Source organism: Aptenodytes forsteri, unplaced genomic scaffold, assembly GCF_000699145.1.
Source record: "Aptenodytes forsteri isolate BGI_AS27 unplaced genomic scaffold, ASM69914v1 Scaffold55, whole genome shotgun sequence".
NCBI lineage: Eukaryota > Metazoa > Chordata > Aves > Sphenisciformes > Spheniscidae > Aptenodytes > Aptenodytes forsteri.
In genome coordinates, this window is record NW_008796063.1 from 10,001,080 (window position 1) to 10,021,355 (window position 20,276).

At 45.3% G+C, this 20,276-nt stretch overlaps 1 protein-coding gene across 1 annotated transcript in view; it reads right to left on the reverse strand.

Annotated features, from left to right (window-relative positions):
* The window catches only part of CACNA1H (calcium voltage-gated channel subunit alpha1 H), a 128,677-nt gene that overhangs the window by 39,908 nt on the left and 68,493 nt on the right, over positions 1-20,276 (reverse strand). The window contains exons 9-19 of the mRNA XM_019473967.1: positions 16,122-16,273; positions 14,904-15,089; positions 14,117-14,234; positions 12,301-12,456; positions 7,572-7,662; positions 5,221-5,429; positions 3,080-3,514; positions 2,281-2,381; positions 1,736-1,859; positions 1,530-1,598; positions 1,236-1,420 (exon numbers count right to left, since the gene is read on the reverse strand). Coding sequence (XP_019329512.1) covers positions 1,236-1,420; positions 1,530-1,598; positions 1,736-1,859; positions 2,281-2,381; positions 3,080-3,514; positions 5,221-5,429; positions 7,572-7,662; positions 12,301-12,456; positions 14,117-14,234; positions 14,904-15,089; positions 16,122-16,273 — 1,826 coding nt within the window. The remainder of the gene's footprint in view (positions 1-1,235; positions 1,421-1,529; positions 1,599-1,735; positions 1,860-2,280; positions 2,382-3,079; positions 3,515-5,220; positions 5,430-7,571; positions 7,663-12,300; positions 12,457-14,116; positions 14,235-14,903; positions 15,090-16,121; positions 16,274-20,276) is intronic.

Sequence of the window (20,276 nt, forward strand, 5' to 3'; positions counted from 1 at the left end):
ACAAAGCATTTCAATAGGGTCTTGTTTGGCAGCAAATAATGTGGCAGTCTGAACTGCACCTACAAAGTGTTAAGAATGGTCCCTGGAGTAATCCTAGAAGAGGCTGTGATAAGTGAAGCCATTGTGAGAGGTGACGAATTCCTCTCTATTAATAGGATCTGGCCTAGTTATTCTCCAAGACCAATTCCCTTTTTCCCCCCTTACGTTTACTTACGAATTGCCTATGCCCTGATTTCTGTTCCTAGTTACGTATGTTAGACAGGTGCCCCAAGGTGCTGCCAGGCCAAGGCTTGTCCAGGGTGACCTAGAGTGGCTCCTGGTGAGCCAGCACTGCAAGGGAACCCCAATGCCACCAGCAGAACGGAGCATCGGAGCAAGAGAGGAGACAGAAACACTCACAAAGTTACTTGTCACTAAGGAAATAGAGAGCAGCAGACAAATAACTGTTGTTCTTGTGGTCATGGGCCTAAACAAGATTGCCTCTTCCTATTACTCTCACAAGCAAGCAGCTTTTCATCAGAAAGCCTACAGGTCTCAGGAGGTCCCTATCTTATTTCCCCTGAAATTTCATGAAAAAAGGCTTGTGTTTCTTGCCAAGCAGGATGGAAACAGAACAGGAGCCATGAGCTGATAAAAATCCCCCAAGCATTAACACTCTTTGTTATTGCATAATTGTAAAAAAAATACAAATTCTCTTTATTCCTTTTCTCAAATACTGAAAGCGTCTCCCCTTCCTCTTCCTAGCTGAGAGCTAAATTGTTTTGCAGTAATGTTGGATATGCAGGCATGGGAGAGCAGGTATAGATGCTGGAGCTTATCAAATTATTGTCAGCACCTGTTCAATTGCAAATTTTCTCCCAGCCAACACGACCTCTGCTTGGGAATGACTGTGAGGTTGTGCAGTTTAACAAGGAGCCAGACTGATTTGTAAAACGGTGATAAAAATGCAGCGTGGAGGAGGCATTCACTGCACTAACTGCCTGAGTACGGTAACACATCTCACTCCAAACTCCATCCGCTCTTTTCCATGCTGGCGAAGATGAATTATATTATAACTAATTTCACTGTTGTCAAACAGTTTCACTAGATAAGAGCTCCCCAAAAATGATTCTACCCATACTGTGTTTCAGCTTTTTGTATTATTAAGCAAGACCTTGATGGATCACGTGCATTTTTTTCAAACTCCTTGATCTATCAACACAAAGCAAACTCAGCCACCCTATCGGTGAACGTACCGGAGAGGTCTCAAGGTCCGCAGAAGTCTCAAAACGCGAAGGACACCCAGGATCTTAGCTCCGCCTGCCGATGCCATGGAGACAATAATGTCAATGATAGATACAAAGACCAGGACTCCATCCAGGACGTTCCAGCTGCTCTGCAGATAGGTGTTCTCCCCAGAGAAAAAGCCAAGAGCTACCACCTACACCCAGGAGAAGAGAGACATTTAAATCTTCACCCAGATCATAACTATGTCACGTTCTGGTCTTTGCCAGGCCTCACTATGGACCATGGGATGAAGATGTAATTACCTTAACCATCATTTCAGCCACAAAGATTGCAGTGAAGATGTAATTAGAAACACTTAGGAATATCCTTTCCTGTAAAACATAGAACAAAAAGAGGCAAGTTATTTAAATACATTAGAAAACAAACATCTTTCATCTTGCAGGGTCTTGCCCTGACAAGACTAAGATCTGGATGCTGCATCAAGGAAGAAAATGACTCAGGTACTCACCGTGCTGTGTGGGTCTATGTCTGGTCGCTCCAGTGCTATAGTGATGCAGTTGAGAAATATGAAGACCAGCACCACGTGATCAAACATTTTGTGGGCAATGACCTTCTGGCACATCACTCGGAAACTGAAGAAATAGTGGGGAGAAAAATATCCTTCAGATGTTTGGGTCAGCGAGAGACTCCCACCCGAATGGCACATCCTCAAAAGTCTTCAGCAGCTGTGCCACCAGCATCAGCCCAGGTGGTGAGCTAGTCTCTCCACAAGCTTCAGCCATTATTATCAATGCAGTAAACAAGATGTAATAACACCTATTAATAATGCTGGTTAAACCACCCTTCTTCCTAGACAGGCATGGAGCGAACCATGCAACAATTCTGCCCACATGTAACAGAAAAAGTTACCTAAAAATCAGGAATTGGATTTCTAAAACTCTCACAGTGCTTCTGCATCAGAGAGGGATTTTTCTCAAGGGAAGGCTAGCTAGGAATGTAGTATTCCATTAGCACAAAAACCTGGTGGGCTGGCATTTCACTGGGACTTCTTACCGATTCTGTGGGGAAAACAAGTAGAGGGACCAGTCTTCATGACTCTTGCACCACTGTGGTTTGTAGGGCTCCAGGACTTTACGAATTCGGTAGCAGTAACTCTGGATAGAAAAGAAGAAACACCTTTTCTTCCTCTTTTATTTTCCTGCCTCTTCAACTTTCATAGTCCTTTTGTGAAAGGGGGCAGTACCTGGCATTTCATAGCGCCTGTAGGGAGTCACGGCTTTTGGGACAGAGATGTGGCAGGCATTGTCACATTTGTCCAACAAAACAGGGAGGAAAGGGGTGGGAGAAAGGGGCTGCTGTACAGTGAGATATAAACGTAACAAAGCAAGACATTCTAGGCAGGTATCGTTTTGAGATCCAAAGTTGTGTCAAAACCAAAAAGGCCTCAAACAGTCAAAAAGTTAAATAGAGAACACTCTTTCTAGGCTTTCAAGCCTTCGAGATGCCAAACAGCTCTTGTGAGCAAAGACATTAGGTAGCTGTTGTGTCTACAGATCATTTTTGGAGGCATCCTGGGCTAGAGGGACAATCTCAACCAGTCCAAATACTAGGCAAATGCATGCACAATCCCTTGCAGTTTTACCTCGTTAAGAGACCACTGCAAGATAACAACCCAACCCATTAGCTAAAAAAAACCTTTTTGGGAAGTGGATGCCCATCCCTCGGATCTGGATTCATTTTGTCTACACCAGCCATTAAGCAGTAACAAACTTCAAAGCCTGATTTTTAATCAGCCTTCTTGGAGTGGAAAAGCCACTTAATGCATGAGTGCCCAATTTCCCCCTCAACTCACATCCTCCATGTCATCCTCATAGTCCATGGCATCCTCCTTGTGGCTGTCGACACGCAGGAAGAACTCGCTGGGGACGTGAACCATCTTGCCGTTGCAGTCTTGGTACTCAGCAGGCAGAACGGCCATGGGGCTGATACTGAGCGAGTGGCGCATCGTGGGCAACTGGAGCAGCTCAGGCAGGTCCAGGGAGCTGCGGTAGTCCAGGGACTCTGCCCGGCGGTGCAACGAGGGCCTGCTGACTGTGCTGGACTTAGCGTCATCGGAGTCATCGTCTGTGCTGCCTTTCCCCTCCCCGGAGAGCAAGGACTCTCTTTCTCCTGACTGGTTCTTCTTCTTGAGGCTCGGGGCTCTGCCCAGGCTATTCCAGCTTGAGCGTCGGCTTCCCCAGTTGCTGCTGGTGCCCCAGTTGGCGCAAGGGGAACTGCGGAGGCTGGACTGAGAGAGGAGAAAGACATTTGAGGGTTTGTTTGCAGGAAGAAGCCAAAGGATATGGCATTTTGCCCAGACTGGAAGACCCTTCTTGTTGCAAGTCATGTCTTTCCCTTCCAGCTTTCCTCACTGCTCTGATTTCATCATACCAATGCCTTGAGATGGGAGCCAAGCACCCAGCTAAGCCCACACTGAAGGTACTCTTTGAACTACACCTGTAGCACCTCTGTAGCACCAGCTCCTCTGTGCTGCATGACTTCCTACTGTCCTGGCAGCATTAACTGTGCATAAAAACTAAACCCAAAGACACTATTGCTGAAGTGGCATTTTCTTTCCTCATGTTCAAGTGGTTTCACCACACAACTTCCCTGGCTTCCAAAGGGGCTCTGGCACCTGAGTCACCCAAATGTCTGTTGGAAATTGTGCCCCTATTTGCATTACTTTCTCTTCAATTTGCTGCATAAGGAGCTGGAATGAATGTTTCTCTTACAGCAAATTTCTGGCACTGATCAGTGTGTCAGTGCACTTTGGCTGGTGGGTAGTTGCCAGGATGAGAGCGCTTAAGGTCAGAGCAGAAAAGCTAGAAGGAAAACTCCTTTTCCCTCCATGGCTTCCTCCCAGCACAAAACAAGGCAAACTGCCCTCCTCCCCCTCCTCAGTGTTGGCCAGCTCTCCTCTGACTGCTTCATCTTCCTTTGGCTGGTGGCACTGATGTGCTCTCAGAGAAAGGATTCAAACGATGAACAGCCCTCTCCAGCAACTCACAATCCCATGAAACCCCAAGGCAAACAACAGTCATCTCTATTTTCTTTTCAAAAGCATTACCTTGACTAAGCAGCTTACCAAAGGGGATAGTGTCTCTGTCTCTGCGTGAAGTGCCTTCACGGTCCGCTGCCTTGATTTGAACATGATATTGCAGTTACAGAGCAGAGGAATGGGACAGATAAGCAGCAGCAGAAATCCACTTTGACTATTAACTCTGCTCCCTCTGTTTTCATAGAGCTGCCCTCCCGCTCCCCTGTTGCAGGCAAAATGCAATCAGTTGCCAAAGCAGTAAGCTCAGCCAGATCTCTGCTCCATGAGCTGTGCCTGGTGGCAATTGGTCAGCTCATACCATGTTTCCTCTGTTTCCCCTCTAATGGGACTGCTGTACTGCAACTGGAGCTCAGCTGCTGTGTTGGTAAGGACAAAGGCTTCATTTCCCTTGACATAAGGTGGATTCAAGATACAACCCTAAAACACTGTGGGGGGAAACAGGCCTCATCCTCACAGGAACACTTGTCAGCTTCTACAAGGAACCACACAAAATGGCCAGTGTGGTTGGCAAAAGATGCCTGCTCCTCCTCAGAGGGGTTTGCTGGAATAACAGCATGAACTTACGACTTGTCTCGGGTTGCGTCTCTCCAGTGAGGTGGCTTGGCACGGACTGCCAATCAGATATTAGGCAGGAAAACACTGAATCCCACTACATCCCTGTCTCCACTCTTCATATACTCGCTGTCCTTGATTGTTATGTTGTCACTGTCCTGCCCCAGCATAGCACACCCATTCATTTCTCCCTCTTGACTCTGTTCTCCTCCTGCCTTTCCACATACTTCTCACCTCTATCACCCTCCTTTTTATTTTGCAGCAACGTGTGTGCGCACACACATATATATCATCTTTGCTGCTTGCAGGCACTTGAGGGACAGCTGTTAGCAATAGGAACCTACCAAGGACTTCTGATCGTAGCTCAAGGGGTCTAGCGAAGCGTTACTCCCTCTCCTCGAGTCCACAAAAGTGTGCACTGAATCCATGTGTGGGGAACACTTCGGTGTGGGCATTGGTGTGGCGGCAGTGCGCATGATTATAGGAGGTGGCATGCTTCCCCTGCCCTCCAGGTGTCCATTTGGGGTGACAGCAAGTGAGTACATCTTCATCTCTGGAGAGAAGGGGAGAGAGGACACAAGGTGAATGCTCAGCTACAGAAATCACTCTTCAAAATGGACATTGCTCCTTGGTCTTCTAGGAACTCTGCCAAATGGAGATGAAATGTTCTGGTCAATAAGATCACCCCCACCACTTTGAAAGGCATAAGGCAAATGTCACAACCTTTTAAGAGGCCCTCAGCCCTGCCTGGACTTGGAACTCATTGCCTTCCAAAGGAAGCTCTTTTGCTCACTGTTTCTTGGGATTTAGAGTGGAGTTACAGTTTTGGGGGACTGGGAGAGAGTTTCCAGGGAAAGGACATTGAGGACTGGCTAAATTCACCCTAGGAAGTTAATCTCTTCTCCTTGTCATACAGTCTTGCACAGAGATTTTTATGCAGTTCTGATGTGCTCTAAGTTCCTTCATGGGGAAGGCACTAAGCAAACATTAGTCATTGTCTTTAGTCGTCTGTTCAGGGGACAGGAAATGGAAGTGGCTTTTACACATCTACAAGAGTAAACCTCCTGTAGCAGAGAAATCTAATGGCACATCTCTGTGGTAACTGCAGAAAGCATCTATTTTAGCTGTATGGCAAGTACAGACTGCAAAAACCGTATTCACACTGAAGACAAACCAGACATAACACCTCCAGCCCTATGGCGTGCTGTAATACTCAAAACCAAAAGCCTAATTTCAAACACAAACCTGAAGTTGAACTAGCTCCTGTTTTACTGGGCTTAATGGATTCTGGTTTAATAACTGCAGAATCAGTCTTAAGGGATGGAAGCATCTGTGACCAGCAGGAAAGAAGTACAAGTCTGCAGTGAGAAATCCAAGTGAGTGCATTGCCCCTGCTATTTTTCTTCCACTGGCTGCTTTTGTACTGCAGCGTGCTTCTATTGTATCATCTGCTTAGTTGCTGGCTTGTGCAAAAATACCTGATCTGCACCACAGAAGTCCATGGGAACACTGCCATTCACTTTGAGGGGTGGAAGATCCAGCTCAAAATTTGCTAATCTGCAATACACCTTCCTCTTGCCAGTGTATCTGTTTACAGACCAACGGCATTCTAATAGAATTGTTAATGTCCTTATGCTGTTTAGTCACTGCTTGGCACCTATGAGGCTTATGGAGACACACAATTACTCATGGACTTTGACTGATGGCAAGTTCAGCCCTGTTTTCTACTCCTGTATTACCTGAGAAGAGGTGACAGTATTTCTTTCTCCTAGAACTCTCTTATTATTTGAAGCTGCTCAGCAAATAGTTGGTGCAAAGCTGGTGCATAGTCGGTGCTGTGGGTTCCTTGCCAACTATTTGCAATGGACATTCATTTGATCACTTGGTGTTTCGAATTTGTTGCTTCATCTGCAGACTGAGCAGCTCCATCACCTTGTTGTGATCCAGCTCTGTCTCAGCTTCCCCAACAAATTACTTCTGCCCTTTCCTCAGCTGAATTCCATCTGCTCACCACAATCAATATAATTTCCTTAGCTGAAACGAATCCTGGTTTAGGAGCATTTAAAGTAATCCTAACAAGAGCCCAAGCTGAGAATCAAAGTACAGAGGAACTAAACTGGCTCCTGTTTACCATCATACTATTCACTCTGTTAAAATATGTGATCTCTTCCTGTTCCCTCTCTGGTTGCAAACTCTATGGAGTGAAGGCTGTCACCTACTATTTCATGTTTATAGTACATTAGTACAATGTGGCCTTGCCTCAATTGCCAGGCCCTCCCGTAACACAAATGAACAGCAACATTTCCATCAATCAAACCTCACCTAAACGCATTTGTGTGAGAAACCAAAAAGAACAGATGAGAACATGATTGATTTGAAAAGCTGCTGAGACGTAGTGTGAGAATATTGCTGTCAGCAAACCATTCTGTGGTAATGATACAGAAGAAACGATGAGACATATCTAAATATTCTAGTATAGTTTAAATTAGGAAAACATCTGTTTAAAGGAAATATCACTGCTCATTTAGCTTTCCCAACACTTTTTGCATACCTGCTCTGTTAACATAGCTATCGGATTAACTGCCAAATAAAATGGATTCTTCCACTTTCCTCCATAAGTTTCTATGAAAAGATGACTGTGGAAGCAGAGTCGTAGCTCTCAGATTCCCAGGAAAATGTAGGGACAAAATCCTACCTGTTGCTCGGAGGTCTTTCAGCTTCTCAAATTCATCATCGAAGTTGGCAGATGTCTTGTCCTCATCCGTGTCTGACCTATTGGCATCACCCTGCAGAGGAGAAGGATAATTAACAGACCCGATTCATTTAAACTTTAGCACAAAGGCCATTTGGATTACTTAGCAGCTCAGAGATACCTCAGCTCCCCATGGTTAGTTTAAGTGTGGCCCCAAGAAGTAGGAGGGCAGAATGCCAAATTCCCTCTGACACTGCCCTGGGAAATGACCCCAGGTAAGTCCCTTTTCCTTGTTTTGATTAATTTTTGTACTTGGACAGAAACAATGATGATGGGATTGTGACTACTGTTCCTGCAATGTTGTTGTGTTTCCTACACTGTGCCCAGCCTCACTGAACAGTGTATCCCGGGGAGAACACGAAAGTGCAGCTGTAATCAGAGGAGTGACTAAGAAAAATTGGCATTGTGGGGTTTCATATTTGCACTCTCCATGATCCCAGCTGAAAGCACTTAGGTTTAATGTCAAAGGATGTCAGAGGGTTTTTCTTCTTTATTTGACAGCGCTGTAAATTTGACTTAGATCTGAAAACTCAGCCCTGATTTGCTTTCTTCATGGTGGCTGGTAATCGAGATTGTATTGGGAAATCTCTTGGCAATGTTGAAGCTGAGGCAGAAGGGAATGAGGCCAGCTTGCCTGGCAGCACAGCATCATCTCAGGAGAGAGAACAGCCAACCACCCTCAGACTGGCTTTCCTCCTGGAAGTCCAGTTATTTTTCCCTTTCATACTTATCTGCCTCTGCTACCAAAAATGATCAGCCTAAATAATGTACAAGCCTGGGATAGAAGAGCTACTGTCAGGTTCTCCTCTACTGGGGGACATTTGCAGAGAGGAGAGATTCCAGCAGGCTGTCGGCATGACTCTGGCTTGATCCATCAAGACGGCAGAAAAGCTGGGCAAATTGATAGCAAATGGTTGGATTAAAGCAGCTGATCCCAGAAAAGGAGCACAGTTCCTTAACTGGTGCCTGAACAAATCATCATGGTTTCTAGGGACATGATGCTGAAGTGGCAGTGAACTTAATTTCATCTGTGATGTACTGCTAACTGGTGCAGCCAAACAGACAGGATGACTGAAAGACTTAAGCTCCCTTATTCATCTTCTGTTTTGGAGCAGAAGCACTAGTGCAGAGTAGATGAAAGATTTGCATAATTTTGGAATGTTTGTCTGCTTTTCCAGAGCAGCTCTGGAGTAGATTTCAAAATGACATGGGAACAATGTAAGCACAAATACGCAATTATGGTCCCTTTTTGAAGTCTGGCTCCTTGTTGTCCGAAGCACAAATGTACTAAAAATAGTTTTGTGGCCATTTAAGCCTATTCTTTTCTAGGGATACTCCTGCCAAACTTGCTCCACAGGCAGATGAGAACCTGAGATCAAGCTGAGACTGTGTACTGTGATTCACAGTACAATTTTTAGTGTCCTTGCTGAAATGCTGCTGATTGTTCAGAGCTTAGAGCAGCTCTAATGTGCACCCTCTTAGCTGCACAAGTCTCCCAGGAGTCACTCTCCATCTAAGTAAAACAAACACCTGAGCAAAGGGAGAAGTGCACCTCAGTGTCTTCTATAACTGCTAGAGGTCAAAACAAGAATTTCTGCCATATTCCCAACATACCAACAGAACCAGGGATGACAAAAGAAAACCCAGCTCCACTGATACCTCTTCCTGGGAGTTGTCCAAGGAGACTGTAAACATTTTGGCTTACAACCAGAGCTAAGCTATGCATTTATAAGTGCAAGACTTGAACTGAGCCCTGGTAGCTGAAATACAGCCCTGAGAAGGGTTTTCTGTAACACAGCTAATACCACACTATGAGACAACTGACAAGCCCATAGACTTAATGTCAGGATTTATAACAAATGGAAGTGGAGAGCAAAATGTGCCCTGCAAATGTCATGTCTGTGGTTGCTGGCCTTTTCTGAGGCAGCACCGAGTGAATAATACAAGCTTTGAAAACTGCTTACATACATTTAAATCATGGTCCATAACAGCCCCAAGAGGAGCCATTAAGCCTGAGCAAGAAAACAACAGCCATTCGGCTCGGTCTGTAATCATGCACTCAGAGAGTATTGCACGAGGCTGCCCATTTCTGGCTTCACATTAGCAGGTGATTCAACTTCCAAGAGGGCAGGTAAGGAATGGGATCTGTACTGTACAAAGATACCTGCAAGCTACCAGGTTGCCGAGCGGAGAAAACTTTCTTCTGCCTTAAAGTAATCAGGAACAAAGGATGCAAACTGCTGTACAAGGGCTCTCTGTGCCTAAATGCAAGATTGCTTGAGCAGGAGCGGTTTCCAGTCAGTTGGGTCACACATGCTAGTTATCATCTGTTTGGGTTTCCCTGGCACGTCCTCTTTTTCCACCCAGATTTGCTGGTTGGTGGAATCTGAGGATATCTGACACGTCTGGCCACTGAATACTCTGAGCTACCATATGGCCAACTGTATTGGTTGCTTCTGCATTCAGTTCAGGAAAATCTATTACTTTAGCACAGACTTTAGCCTGTGCTACGGCCTATGTTGTTTTCTAGCAGAACTGAGGTCCAGCACAACCGCTCTGAATACAGCTACAACTCTCCTAGAGGAAAAACCCTTCTGGGTTGGGAAGACAGCAGCTACTGCAGAGCCTGTAGAAATACTGGCAATTCCTTTGCTTTGGTCTTATTAGGTTAGTGGCTAAAATGTCCACCTCCATCTGCAACAGGTTGCACTAGAATAGGAATATGGCAAAGGTGTTATAGTATCCAGAGCAAAGCCAGGAGATGCTGAGATTGGTGACACTGAGAAAACTACAGGAATTTGGAAATAAACAGTGTTAGCATGAGCTCTAGTCACTGACACATGGAGTATAGGCTTGTTCTTGGAAAAAGACCTTCTTGCTCTTCTTGGTCAGCTGTGCTGGATCTTCAGGGCATGGACCGCATTGTATAAGACATTTAAATGCCCACTAACGCAGTGCAGAGCTGTTCATTCTGAAAGCGATGAGCTGGACTACCTGCGTCTTCTCTGTGTGCGCAGGTGGCACTCACCACCCTCAGCATCCATGAAACAGCCCTGAGCAATGTAGATCAGGGTTGTTTTTTTCGAAACTGGGGCTTGGCTCCTGTTGTTTCAATTAATTTTCCTCTGCTAGTGCTGCGAGGAAGCTAGGAGGGATGTTTTAATAATGAATCTATGCAGACATCCTTGAAAGACATAAATGTGGCTGTGTCGGCTTGAGAGAAGGGAATTTTTGGTCCATGAATATTTCAATTATATTCCATGGTCAGCGAAGGTTCGTCTAAGTGTGATCTAAACACGGCAAATGAGAGCACAATACCATTTCTGGGGAAAAAATGAAAAGTGAAAAAAAATCCTATAAAAATAATTTCTTTCTCCTCTTTCCCTTGGGAGCTAAGGCGGTGAAAAGCTATTTTCTCATTTTCTTTCTGAGTCTGTGTGTCTCTGAAGCCAATCCACCACTAAGCAAACTTTCCCTTCTTGATGGTTGCAGAAATAAAAAAGTAATAATTAAAAAATCCCAAAGCGCGACGTAAGCCCTTTCAATGCCACTATTCTTAGCTTTAACTGGGACTGGATGATTTTTGGTAAGTCTCAAAATCACTTCCATTTGCACTAGGACTTTGAAAAAAAGTAACTTTTTTCTGGATAATATATATGTGCACATACATTGTTACATTTACAACCAAAACAGATCATCCTCTCTTAAAATTTCCCCGAAATGGACTTGCTATGATCTGAAAGGAAGATGGAGAAGAGCAGGATAGGGCAGGGGATGGCTGGTTTCACTCTCTCAGGATGCTGAAAGCAGATCTGGAGTAGACTTGCCAGTGGGAAGGAAAACTTAAAAGGCTGCAGGGGCCCCGCACTCACACCAGTACTATGCCACTTACACCACTCACACCAGGGTGGCCTGCTGCTCTGGATCATGTGGCACAGGATTGCCTGCACAGCTGCTAAGGTTCCTGCCTAGTTCAGATCAGGACATGGCATATCACTTTTGACTGAGAAATAAAATCATTTCTCTAATCCTTTCCATGTGAGATGAGATGAGATGAAATGCCTCCAGTTTATCATAAATTCCCTGCTCATTGACCTGATACAGACAGTATTTTCAGGTGTAGGTAAAAATCTCTTTAGCATTTATATGTCCTACGTGATCCTAAATATCTCAAAATTTAATGTTTGTAACCTTGCAACACAGCTTTTGGACAGCTGTGCTACTAGCCTCAAATAACACATAAGGGACAGAGTCACAAGGAAAGGCCTGGACTGAGAGCCAGTTCACATCCTACCTGGTCCCCATGACTAGCACTGGCTAGATACATTGAAGGTCTGAGGCCTACCATAAAGAAACACAAAACACAGGACATATGGGAGATCTGGTGAGTTAAATTCATCCTAAATTATTTCCTCTAGGTCACACAACAGACCCTGTAGCAGATCAATCAAAGCGTTGGGTCTCCCAAGTCCCATGCCAAGTCCAGTGAGCCTTATTTGCAAAGACAGATTCGCAAGAGCTTCACATGCCCAACCCAGCTCATCGACACCCCTTAAGTTTAAATTTAGGGCTGCCTGCATGGTTAGATGTTTGCACTGACATGGATTCATCCCTACACTCTTGCCTACACGTGCTTCTCAGTTTTCTCCCTCCCTCTGCTCAGATCTCTTACCTCTGCCTGGAAGCCTTCTACCAGAATGGCAACAAGAAGGTTGAAGAGCACATAATTGCCGAAGGTCATCAGGGCCACAAAGTAGAGTGCTGCCCATGAGGACGTAGATGCCATCCCATTGTACAGGACCACGTTCCAGTCCTCTTGAGTGAGGATCTGCAGAGAGGTGAAGGGGAAGACTCTCTAATTACTCCACTCCTCTCATGCACAGCAGCTGCATTCAAATACTGACTCATCCATTTCTTCCTCTCCTTTTGACCTTTTCTGAGCATAATCATTAGCAGGTCTCATGAGATGAGACAGCAAAACATTCCTTTATTTAGATCTTTGCATGTGAGAGCTCTCTCCTGGCCAAACCTCCCCTCTGTGCAGGAAGATCTAGCACACCGCTGCCCATAGAGATGACTAGTTCAGATCCTAGATATGGTAACGTGAAGGATGCGCTGGTACGAGTCCCATTATTTGGTGGCAGTACTGTGTCCTTTGATAACCATCAGAAGATAACAGACCTGAGGCCAGAGCTGTTGTCTCCTTTCGGGCTGCTCTTTATAAGGCATTTGGAGCTGAAGGAAAGGGTAGGGGACATGATATTTGACGAGATAAATGACATTGGGTGGCTCAAGAAACTCAGGGAAGCAAAGTGGTTTCCATTGGGTAAAAGCACTGACAAGCTGGGCAAAAAAATACACATCTTTGCAAAGCCTTGCTCCAAGGGACCTTCCTCAGGGATTCCCACTCTCCTAGCTTTCCCGGAGCTCAACAATCCTGGGGCCTAAGAAAAATGGATGACAGATGCATGCTCCACATTAATTCATGCTTACAATGAAAATGGCCTCTAACCCTCCTAAAAACAAGGTAGCTTTGGGGATAGGAATGCAGTCAGCTGCACCGAGTTATGCCACTCATTAACCTTCGTGGGATATAGGACTGAGCCCTTGTGCTCTGTGCCAACTCTATTTCCCAAGGGACTGTTAGAATAAATGCAGAAGTCTGTATTTATGTTGGTAAAAGAAAAATGTGAACCTCTGAGACTAATGCTGATTTGTCCTTGCTCCTTTGTAAGAAAGAAAACTTTGCAAGAAGTTATATTCTTCACAGTGAAGACTCTGGACTAGTTTCTACCTTGAACGATACTGTGGTGAACACCCACTCTGCATTTAGAAACTTAGCTTAACATTGTTCACATTGTGCTCCACTTGCTGCACTTGGGCTTTAAAGACTGAGCTTTTAAAGAGAAAAGACTGATCTTTATATTTAGAATGTCCTGGAAATAGCAGCTTATTGCTCCATTGTAGAATATGCCAGTAATTTCAAGCACATAACAGATCTTGTCTGCAGAGGAAACACAGCTTTTTATATAAAGACTTTCCCAGCATATAGAGCGAGCAACTCCAGCTCTGATTTGTGACAGTATTTGTCACTCCCAGTTAAATGAAATTGTTTGCAAAGTGCATTTTTGGGGCAGTGAAGGCAAGTAAGGAGACAGAGATCTACAGAATAGGAGCAGAATGAACAGTAGACTGTGGGTCTTGATCTTACCGACGATATGAAAGGAAAATAGGGTGGATTTCCAGGCCTTCTTAGACTTTACTTTTACTGACAACAGATATGCACAGTGATGATTTTGAGTAGATTGCTTCTCTGTCAGGGCTTATAGAGACCAGCTAACTCAGAAACACAATCACTTTGCCCTAATAACTCTACAGGGCTGTTTCAGTCCAAATTTGACACCTACTGGAATAGTTTTTTTTTTTTAAAGTGAAATAACTTATCCAGGTGGTCTACATTACAACTTCCCAGAGGATCCAGAGCTTACCTGAAATACGGTCACAATGGCCCAAAGTAAGGAATCAAAATTCTTTCTATCTGGTACTGTGTCTCCCGTGTCAGTTTTCAGGCTGAACTTGCATCCAAAAAGATGCATGCCGAGAATGCTGGAGTGGGAAAAAGGGGAGATGGAAGAAACACATTGTTGTGTGAAACATGGTTGCAGGGAGGATTGCAGTGATTTTTCGGACACTTCCCCCCCTGCAGTGTTTTGTGTGCCCATGGTATCTCCCAGGAAGAAGGGCTCTGCTCCACCACTGACATGTTCACTGATCAAACTCTGCCATTTGGTTCTTCTGTGTCACATTTCATTACAATTGTCTACACTGAAGTCAAATCAGGGATCTCCTTTGTCTAGAAAATGACAAACCATATTGCCAGCTCCCTAATCCAACCTGTTTCCAAGAACAGAATCCTAAGGAGCATTATAGGGTCAAACAGACAGAAGTCTTGGGAGTCTGTACAACCTCCATCTCAAATATAACACTAGTAGAGTCCAGCTACTGACAGCTTCCTGAGACACAGCTAAATGAGCCTCCCAAGAACTCCAGAGCAATTGTTGCCTGTTTGTGTACTTCATTCATCTACAGAATTACAGTACTGCATGAAAAACTGAGACTGAAAAGAGGTAGTCTGTTCAGTGTCTGCTTGTCCGTCTATTGTGAGCACTTCCATCATGTAGGCAGCCTAGCAAATGCAGTGTATCATTATTCTAATCCACATATTACTTAAGCAAGCTGAACAATTAATCGAAGAAGAGCTGCAGCCTCTGGTACCTGAAGATAAAGATGAAGAGCATGAGCAACATGCAGAAGGTGGCTACATTGTCCATTGTCTTCATCAGGACCACCAGCTGGCGACGGAGGGCGGGCATGAAACGCACCAGTTTCAGCACCCGGAGCAGCCGAAAAGTTCGTAGCACAGAGAGGCCTCCGTCCGACTGGCCGATGATCTCCCAGACGCTGCAGGAACACCAGAAGGAGAACAACTATAAACAGCAGTACTGTACTGTGAAAGCCCTGAGCAGGCTGGTTTCTTACAGAGTATCACACCATTTAAGCCCTAAAGGGGTAGTTTATTTGCTTGCTACTTTCTTGCTTCTGAAAAGCACCTTCACTTCCCAGTTGTGCAGTCACACATGCTCATGCACAACCTATATACTTCATAGCTGGTTTCTTGATTCTTTAATTCCCTTGCTTTCTGTGGCCCTTCACAACACAGCATGTCTCCTGCTAGCCTGCATCACTACAATCAGTCACAAGCCTAGCCACAAAATGTGGATCACAATTTTGTACCAAGCTAATACCCAGAGGGATTTACATTTGTTGGGGTGGTTTGGTTTGATCAGGCCACAGACTGGCCTTTGTTCTGGGCCTCTATTGCTCCTCACTTCTCTGAATCAAACGGATGGGCCAACTGAAGCCAAGAGCACTATCCTGGTTTACACCTTCTGTGTCTCCCTTGGCTTCTCTGTCCCAAATTACTGATCGAGGGGTGAACAGCGCTGCTAGAAAGAATCCCAGCACAGAGAGGTGCTGCACAAGCTTCTCACCCACATGCCATGACATCCCCAGTTTAGGCTGGGATAGTGTTCCCCTGGGAGAGGACAGCAGAACAGTGCCCTCTCTTGCCCTCCTGCTTGCCCTGTTCTAGTCTGAGTTATGTGTTAATTCGGGAGAGGGAGGGAACGCTGCTGGGATATGGACACTCACAGTACTCGTTTCCCAGGACCAGCCATTCTGCACTTGAGTGGAAAATTGACCACAGTGCCAGATGTGTGGCGTAAATAGACTTTGTTCTCCATCTGCCATGTCCATTTACTTTGGACAGCCCTTCTAATGACAGGAATCTAAAAGGCCAGCGTAATTATAGCACATCATAGCCAGCGAGCCCTGGATTAACACATGCCACATCATTCCTGTTCCCCATCCCACTCCCCAACTGGTCTGAGCCCTCGGTAGAAAAGCCACGGTGGAGAAAGAACTGGCAGTGACCTGATGACAACTATGATCCCGTCAAAGATGTTGTACGGGTTCTTGATGTAGCCGAAGAGGCCAAAGGCAAGGAGTTTCAGAAGCATCTCCAGGGCAAACATGCTTGTGAAGACGATGTTGCTGATCTCCAAGGCGTTGGTCAACTCGTCCGGCTATGGGGCAAAAAAGCAACATGGTCAAACAGATGCACAGAGGAAACGGCTAAAGGCTGGTATGTTCCTCCTGCTCTGGGATTTGTGCTAATGATGCACAAATGCTACATCTTCCCGTGTTCCTTCCAGAGAGCCACGGAGGCAGATAAGTGTCTGAGGGGAACAGCAGACAAGCCTCATGGACACTCACTCCCTGTGAGTCTTACTGGAAACACAGAATCCCATTTCTGGAGCAGTTGCAGAACAACTGTGCCCAATACATGGGCCCAAAAAACTAAAACTATGCAAAGGAGAGGGCTTGTTCACTGTTGGAAGATACAATTCAGGTGAATGGCTAGTATGACTTGTAAGGCTTCTATTTGGACTTGCATTAGTCAGGCTGTTTTTATTGCACTATCCCCAGCAGAGCTTTATGGATACTGCTATATTCAAAGCAGGAACACTGTCAATATAACATAGCTCTATTCATATACGAACAAAGCACTTTTCTTGCAGACATCTCTTAAGAGAATTAGGAAAACAAATACCAGTGAAAGTCAGTAGGATCAACAGTTTTATCTCCCTTGAGATATTTATCTCCCTTTGGATATTGTCCCCAAAAAAACCCAAGATGATTTTTCCTTCTGAAGTCCTGGTTAGTAATGTACAGCTGACTTAAAATGACAGCAGTATGGCCCTAAGTGTCAAGATTCCCTCCAGGATCAGTGTGGGTTTCTCTGAGTGTACAAGACTGCATGCAGCTTAAATCTGAGAACTGATTTCTCCGTTCCCCTCCTCTATCACCAGCACCAAACTACCTTGGGCTACAATCTTGCTTTTCAGACAGAGCCTTAGATGTTCCTTTCCTGGGAAGCGCAGCAATGTCTGCCCAGCACCCAGGCTCCGAAATGTGGCACAGCAAGGACAGATGCAAAAGGCGGGATGGGGTTTGCTCACTTACTGGAGCTACTCCCTCAAACAGCACCAGGCTCTGCAATGCGCATTTCTAATGTTCAAGGCCTGTTCCTTTGCAAAAGAAAATGAGTCTCTTTAATTTCCTCAGTATAATAATATTGTCTAGAAAAAGGTGTTATTTTCATATCTGACTCATCCCCTGACTGATAATAGCTTCCTTTATTCCCCATCCATCATTAGACACAATGTTAAAAGTTGGCAGTTTCTTGGGGATGTTGTTGCATTATTTGAGGCTCTGAAGGGAGAAGACCATTGTAATACTGTGGCACAGCCACATTTAACTCCACACTCCGCAAACTGAATCCTTGGCAATTGAAGGAGAGGGTGAAAGAGTTAACTTGAATGTAGGAAGAGCCCACACTACTATAGGCAGCGACAGTCTGTGGGCTGCTAATGAACCATCATTCATAGGCTAAATTACTTTATGCAATAGACTGTCTTTTGCTCAACCATTTATCCAGGAGAAAGAGCACTAAAAGCCTCAGTCCTCATGATTGTAATCCATATACACTAATTACTAAGGGACACCAGGGGAAGGACTGTGCAATTATCAGTTCTTTAGTCTCTAGCAAGGGGTGGCCTGGGTGGCTGCACAGTGCACCTGAACAGCACGATCACCAGGCTGCCCTCCTCACACCTTCCTTGCTGCAGGGACGGTGATTCCCTTCCCTAAAATCAATCAGCGCTCATCCATGCTACTCCCTTCCCTGACGATGCCAAAGCAACCTGGGCAGAGGTCTTCCCTTCGCAATGAAAACATAGCTGAAGAAAAGGGCTGCTCTAGGATGGCATCTAACCAGCTCCCCCATAGAGACTGAGCCTGAAATAGCCCCACGGGCTCCCAGGCGCCCGTCCCGCTGTAAGCCACAGCAGTGACGGGACACCATGCTTGCAATGTCCTCGAGCTATGTGTCAGCTATTTGTGCGGCTGGCGCGTTCGGTCTCCCCTCAGCCGGGGTTATACGAGGGCATTCTCGACAAGAAGCAAAATAACTTGCTAAATTCTTGCGTCCCTCCAGGCAGCACACTGAGGGCTCCTTGGGACAGGGTGTTCATGGCAGGCCGCGGATGGCTTATTAGCGTGTTGAGGCTGGGAAATTAATGACACAATCATCAGCAAAGAAGCTGCAGCTTGGGCAGCGTTGAAAGGACAGAGTTGTTCTGTAGCACTTTCTGCTGGGAAATATACAGAACCTGCCCATGGCGACCTACAGTACCTTGTAGTCTGCAATACAGCAGCAGTAAAGTAAAACTTAATTCAGAGTTCTCCAAGTTCACCTTGCTGCTGCCAGATGTGCTGCCAAGAGTCACAATTTTATCATGAAGATTGGGATAGCTGGTGATCGTTTCAAAATCCCTAATCCCGGAGTTATGCGAATATGACAAGACAATCTCAGGAGTCATTACCAAAAAAGTCAGCGTCCAGCCTGAAAAGCCTAAGCTGAACAAACTTAAAAACACCCTCAGGCAAATAAAAAGAATTTGTAAGTTGTTATTCTCTAAAATCCCATGTTTTCTAAGCCAACCCCAGGATTTTTCTGTGGCCTGTTGAACACATGGCATTGCAACCAGTTAATCTGCCAATACCATTGCTTGAACTGATTTGCCAATTTCCTTTGACAATTGGGTGTCCTTATTGCTTACTCTCCAGCGCCGCGACTTTTCCTTCATATATGAGTTCAGAGAGTGCAGGAGAAAAGCCGCAGCCATCTCTCAGGGGAGGGGAGAGAGGGCACGAGGAAGAGGGAAAGGAGAGGACAAGGAGGTGGCCCAGATGAGATCATCAATAGCTGTGATGAGGAGCTGATCCAGCAGATCAAGATGACAGGGGGACGCCCGGGCAAGGTTGACGGACAGCAGGCTGACACTGCAAAACCAATCGTGCTTCAGACAAGAGATCTTCATTATCCTGTAGTGATCATATTTGGTGTAAGGCGGAACTAATTCAATGACAAGGACTGCTGTAACGCAAGACGTTTGGAGCGCAATCCTGCAGTGACACGGAGGCAGGACCCACTGGGCAAAGACAAGGATGGATAGCCCTGCATGCTGGCTAAGCTGCTGATGTGAGCTTTTGTATTATTAGAGTGGAAGCTGAACAGCAGATGAGCCAAGCATCCAGTGATACAGCCTTCAAACGTAATTACCTTCTTTCAACACCAACTGGAGCCTAGAAAACAGCCTGCCATAGATATTTTTATGGCTTATGAAATGGTTTGTTGCTTAGAGCACAATTCATTTCCCGCTTCTCTCACACCCTGATGAGCAAAGATCTAGGAGGAGGGTCAAGGAAGAGATACTTGAAAGCCGAGATGGATTTGGCCATTCCCCTGGAGTCAGCCACTAGGAGACACTGTTGTTTTGTTCAAATTTAAGCCAACCCCAGAGCAGGAATTTTTCCAGGAGCCTTTTTCTCTGGGAAAAACAAAATGTTGATTTGCTGAAAACAAAACTTTTCATGGCAAGGATTATTTTTGTCAAACTTCCTGGCTGGAAGAAAATGAAGTTGCAACAAAGCTTTAAAATTGCTGCAATGTCTTGTTTTGACCTTCTCAGAAAAGGAAATTTCAGGCTTTTTGCTTGAGACATAGATGTGTCACAAAATGCAACTTCCCTTCTAGGATAACAAAGGTTGGCATCAAAATGATGCAATTCCAAGAGAGTAGTTCTAAAGTGGTATTTTTTGCTTTTTGCCAAATACTTTGTAAACCTTAACAACTCTGACAAGGGAAACTACTTGCCCACCATAGGGCTCCAAACTGCATCAGTGAAAACTTCCTTTTTCAAACGACAGTGAGAGAGCATCACCCCTCATCAGCTTTGGATATCTCCACATCTTTTGCTGCTGTGACGACTGACCTTTACATTGGTCCAGGTTTTTAGAGACAGGACAGGCCAAATGGAGCATGGCCAAATGGCAACCAGGTGGCATTGCACAAGGCTACAAAACGCTCAGGAATCCCCACAACGGATGCAGTGCGGGAGATGGTGGGCAATGCTGTCACGCTGGTACGAGGGTCCACAGTGCCAGATGTGGAGGCTGGAATGG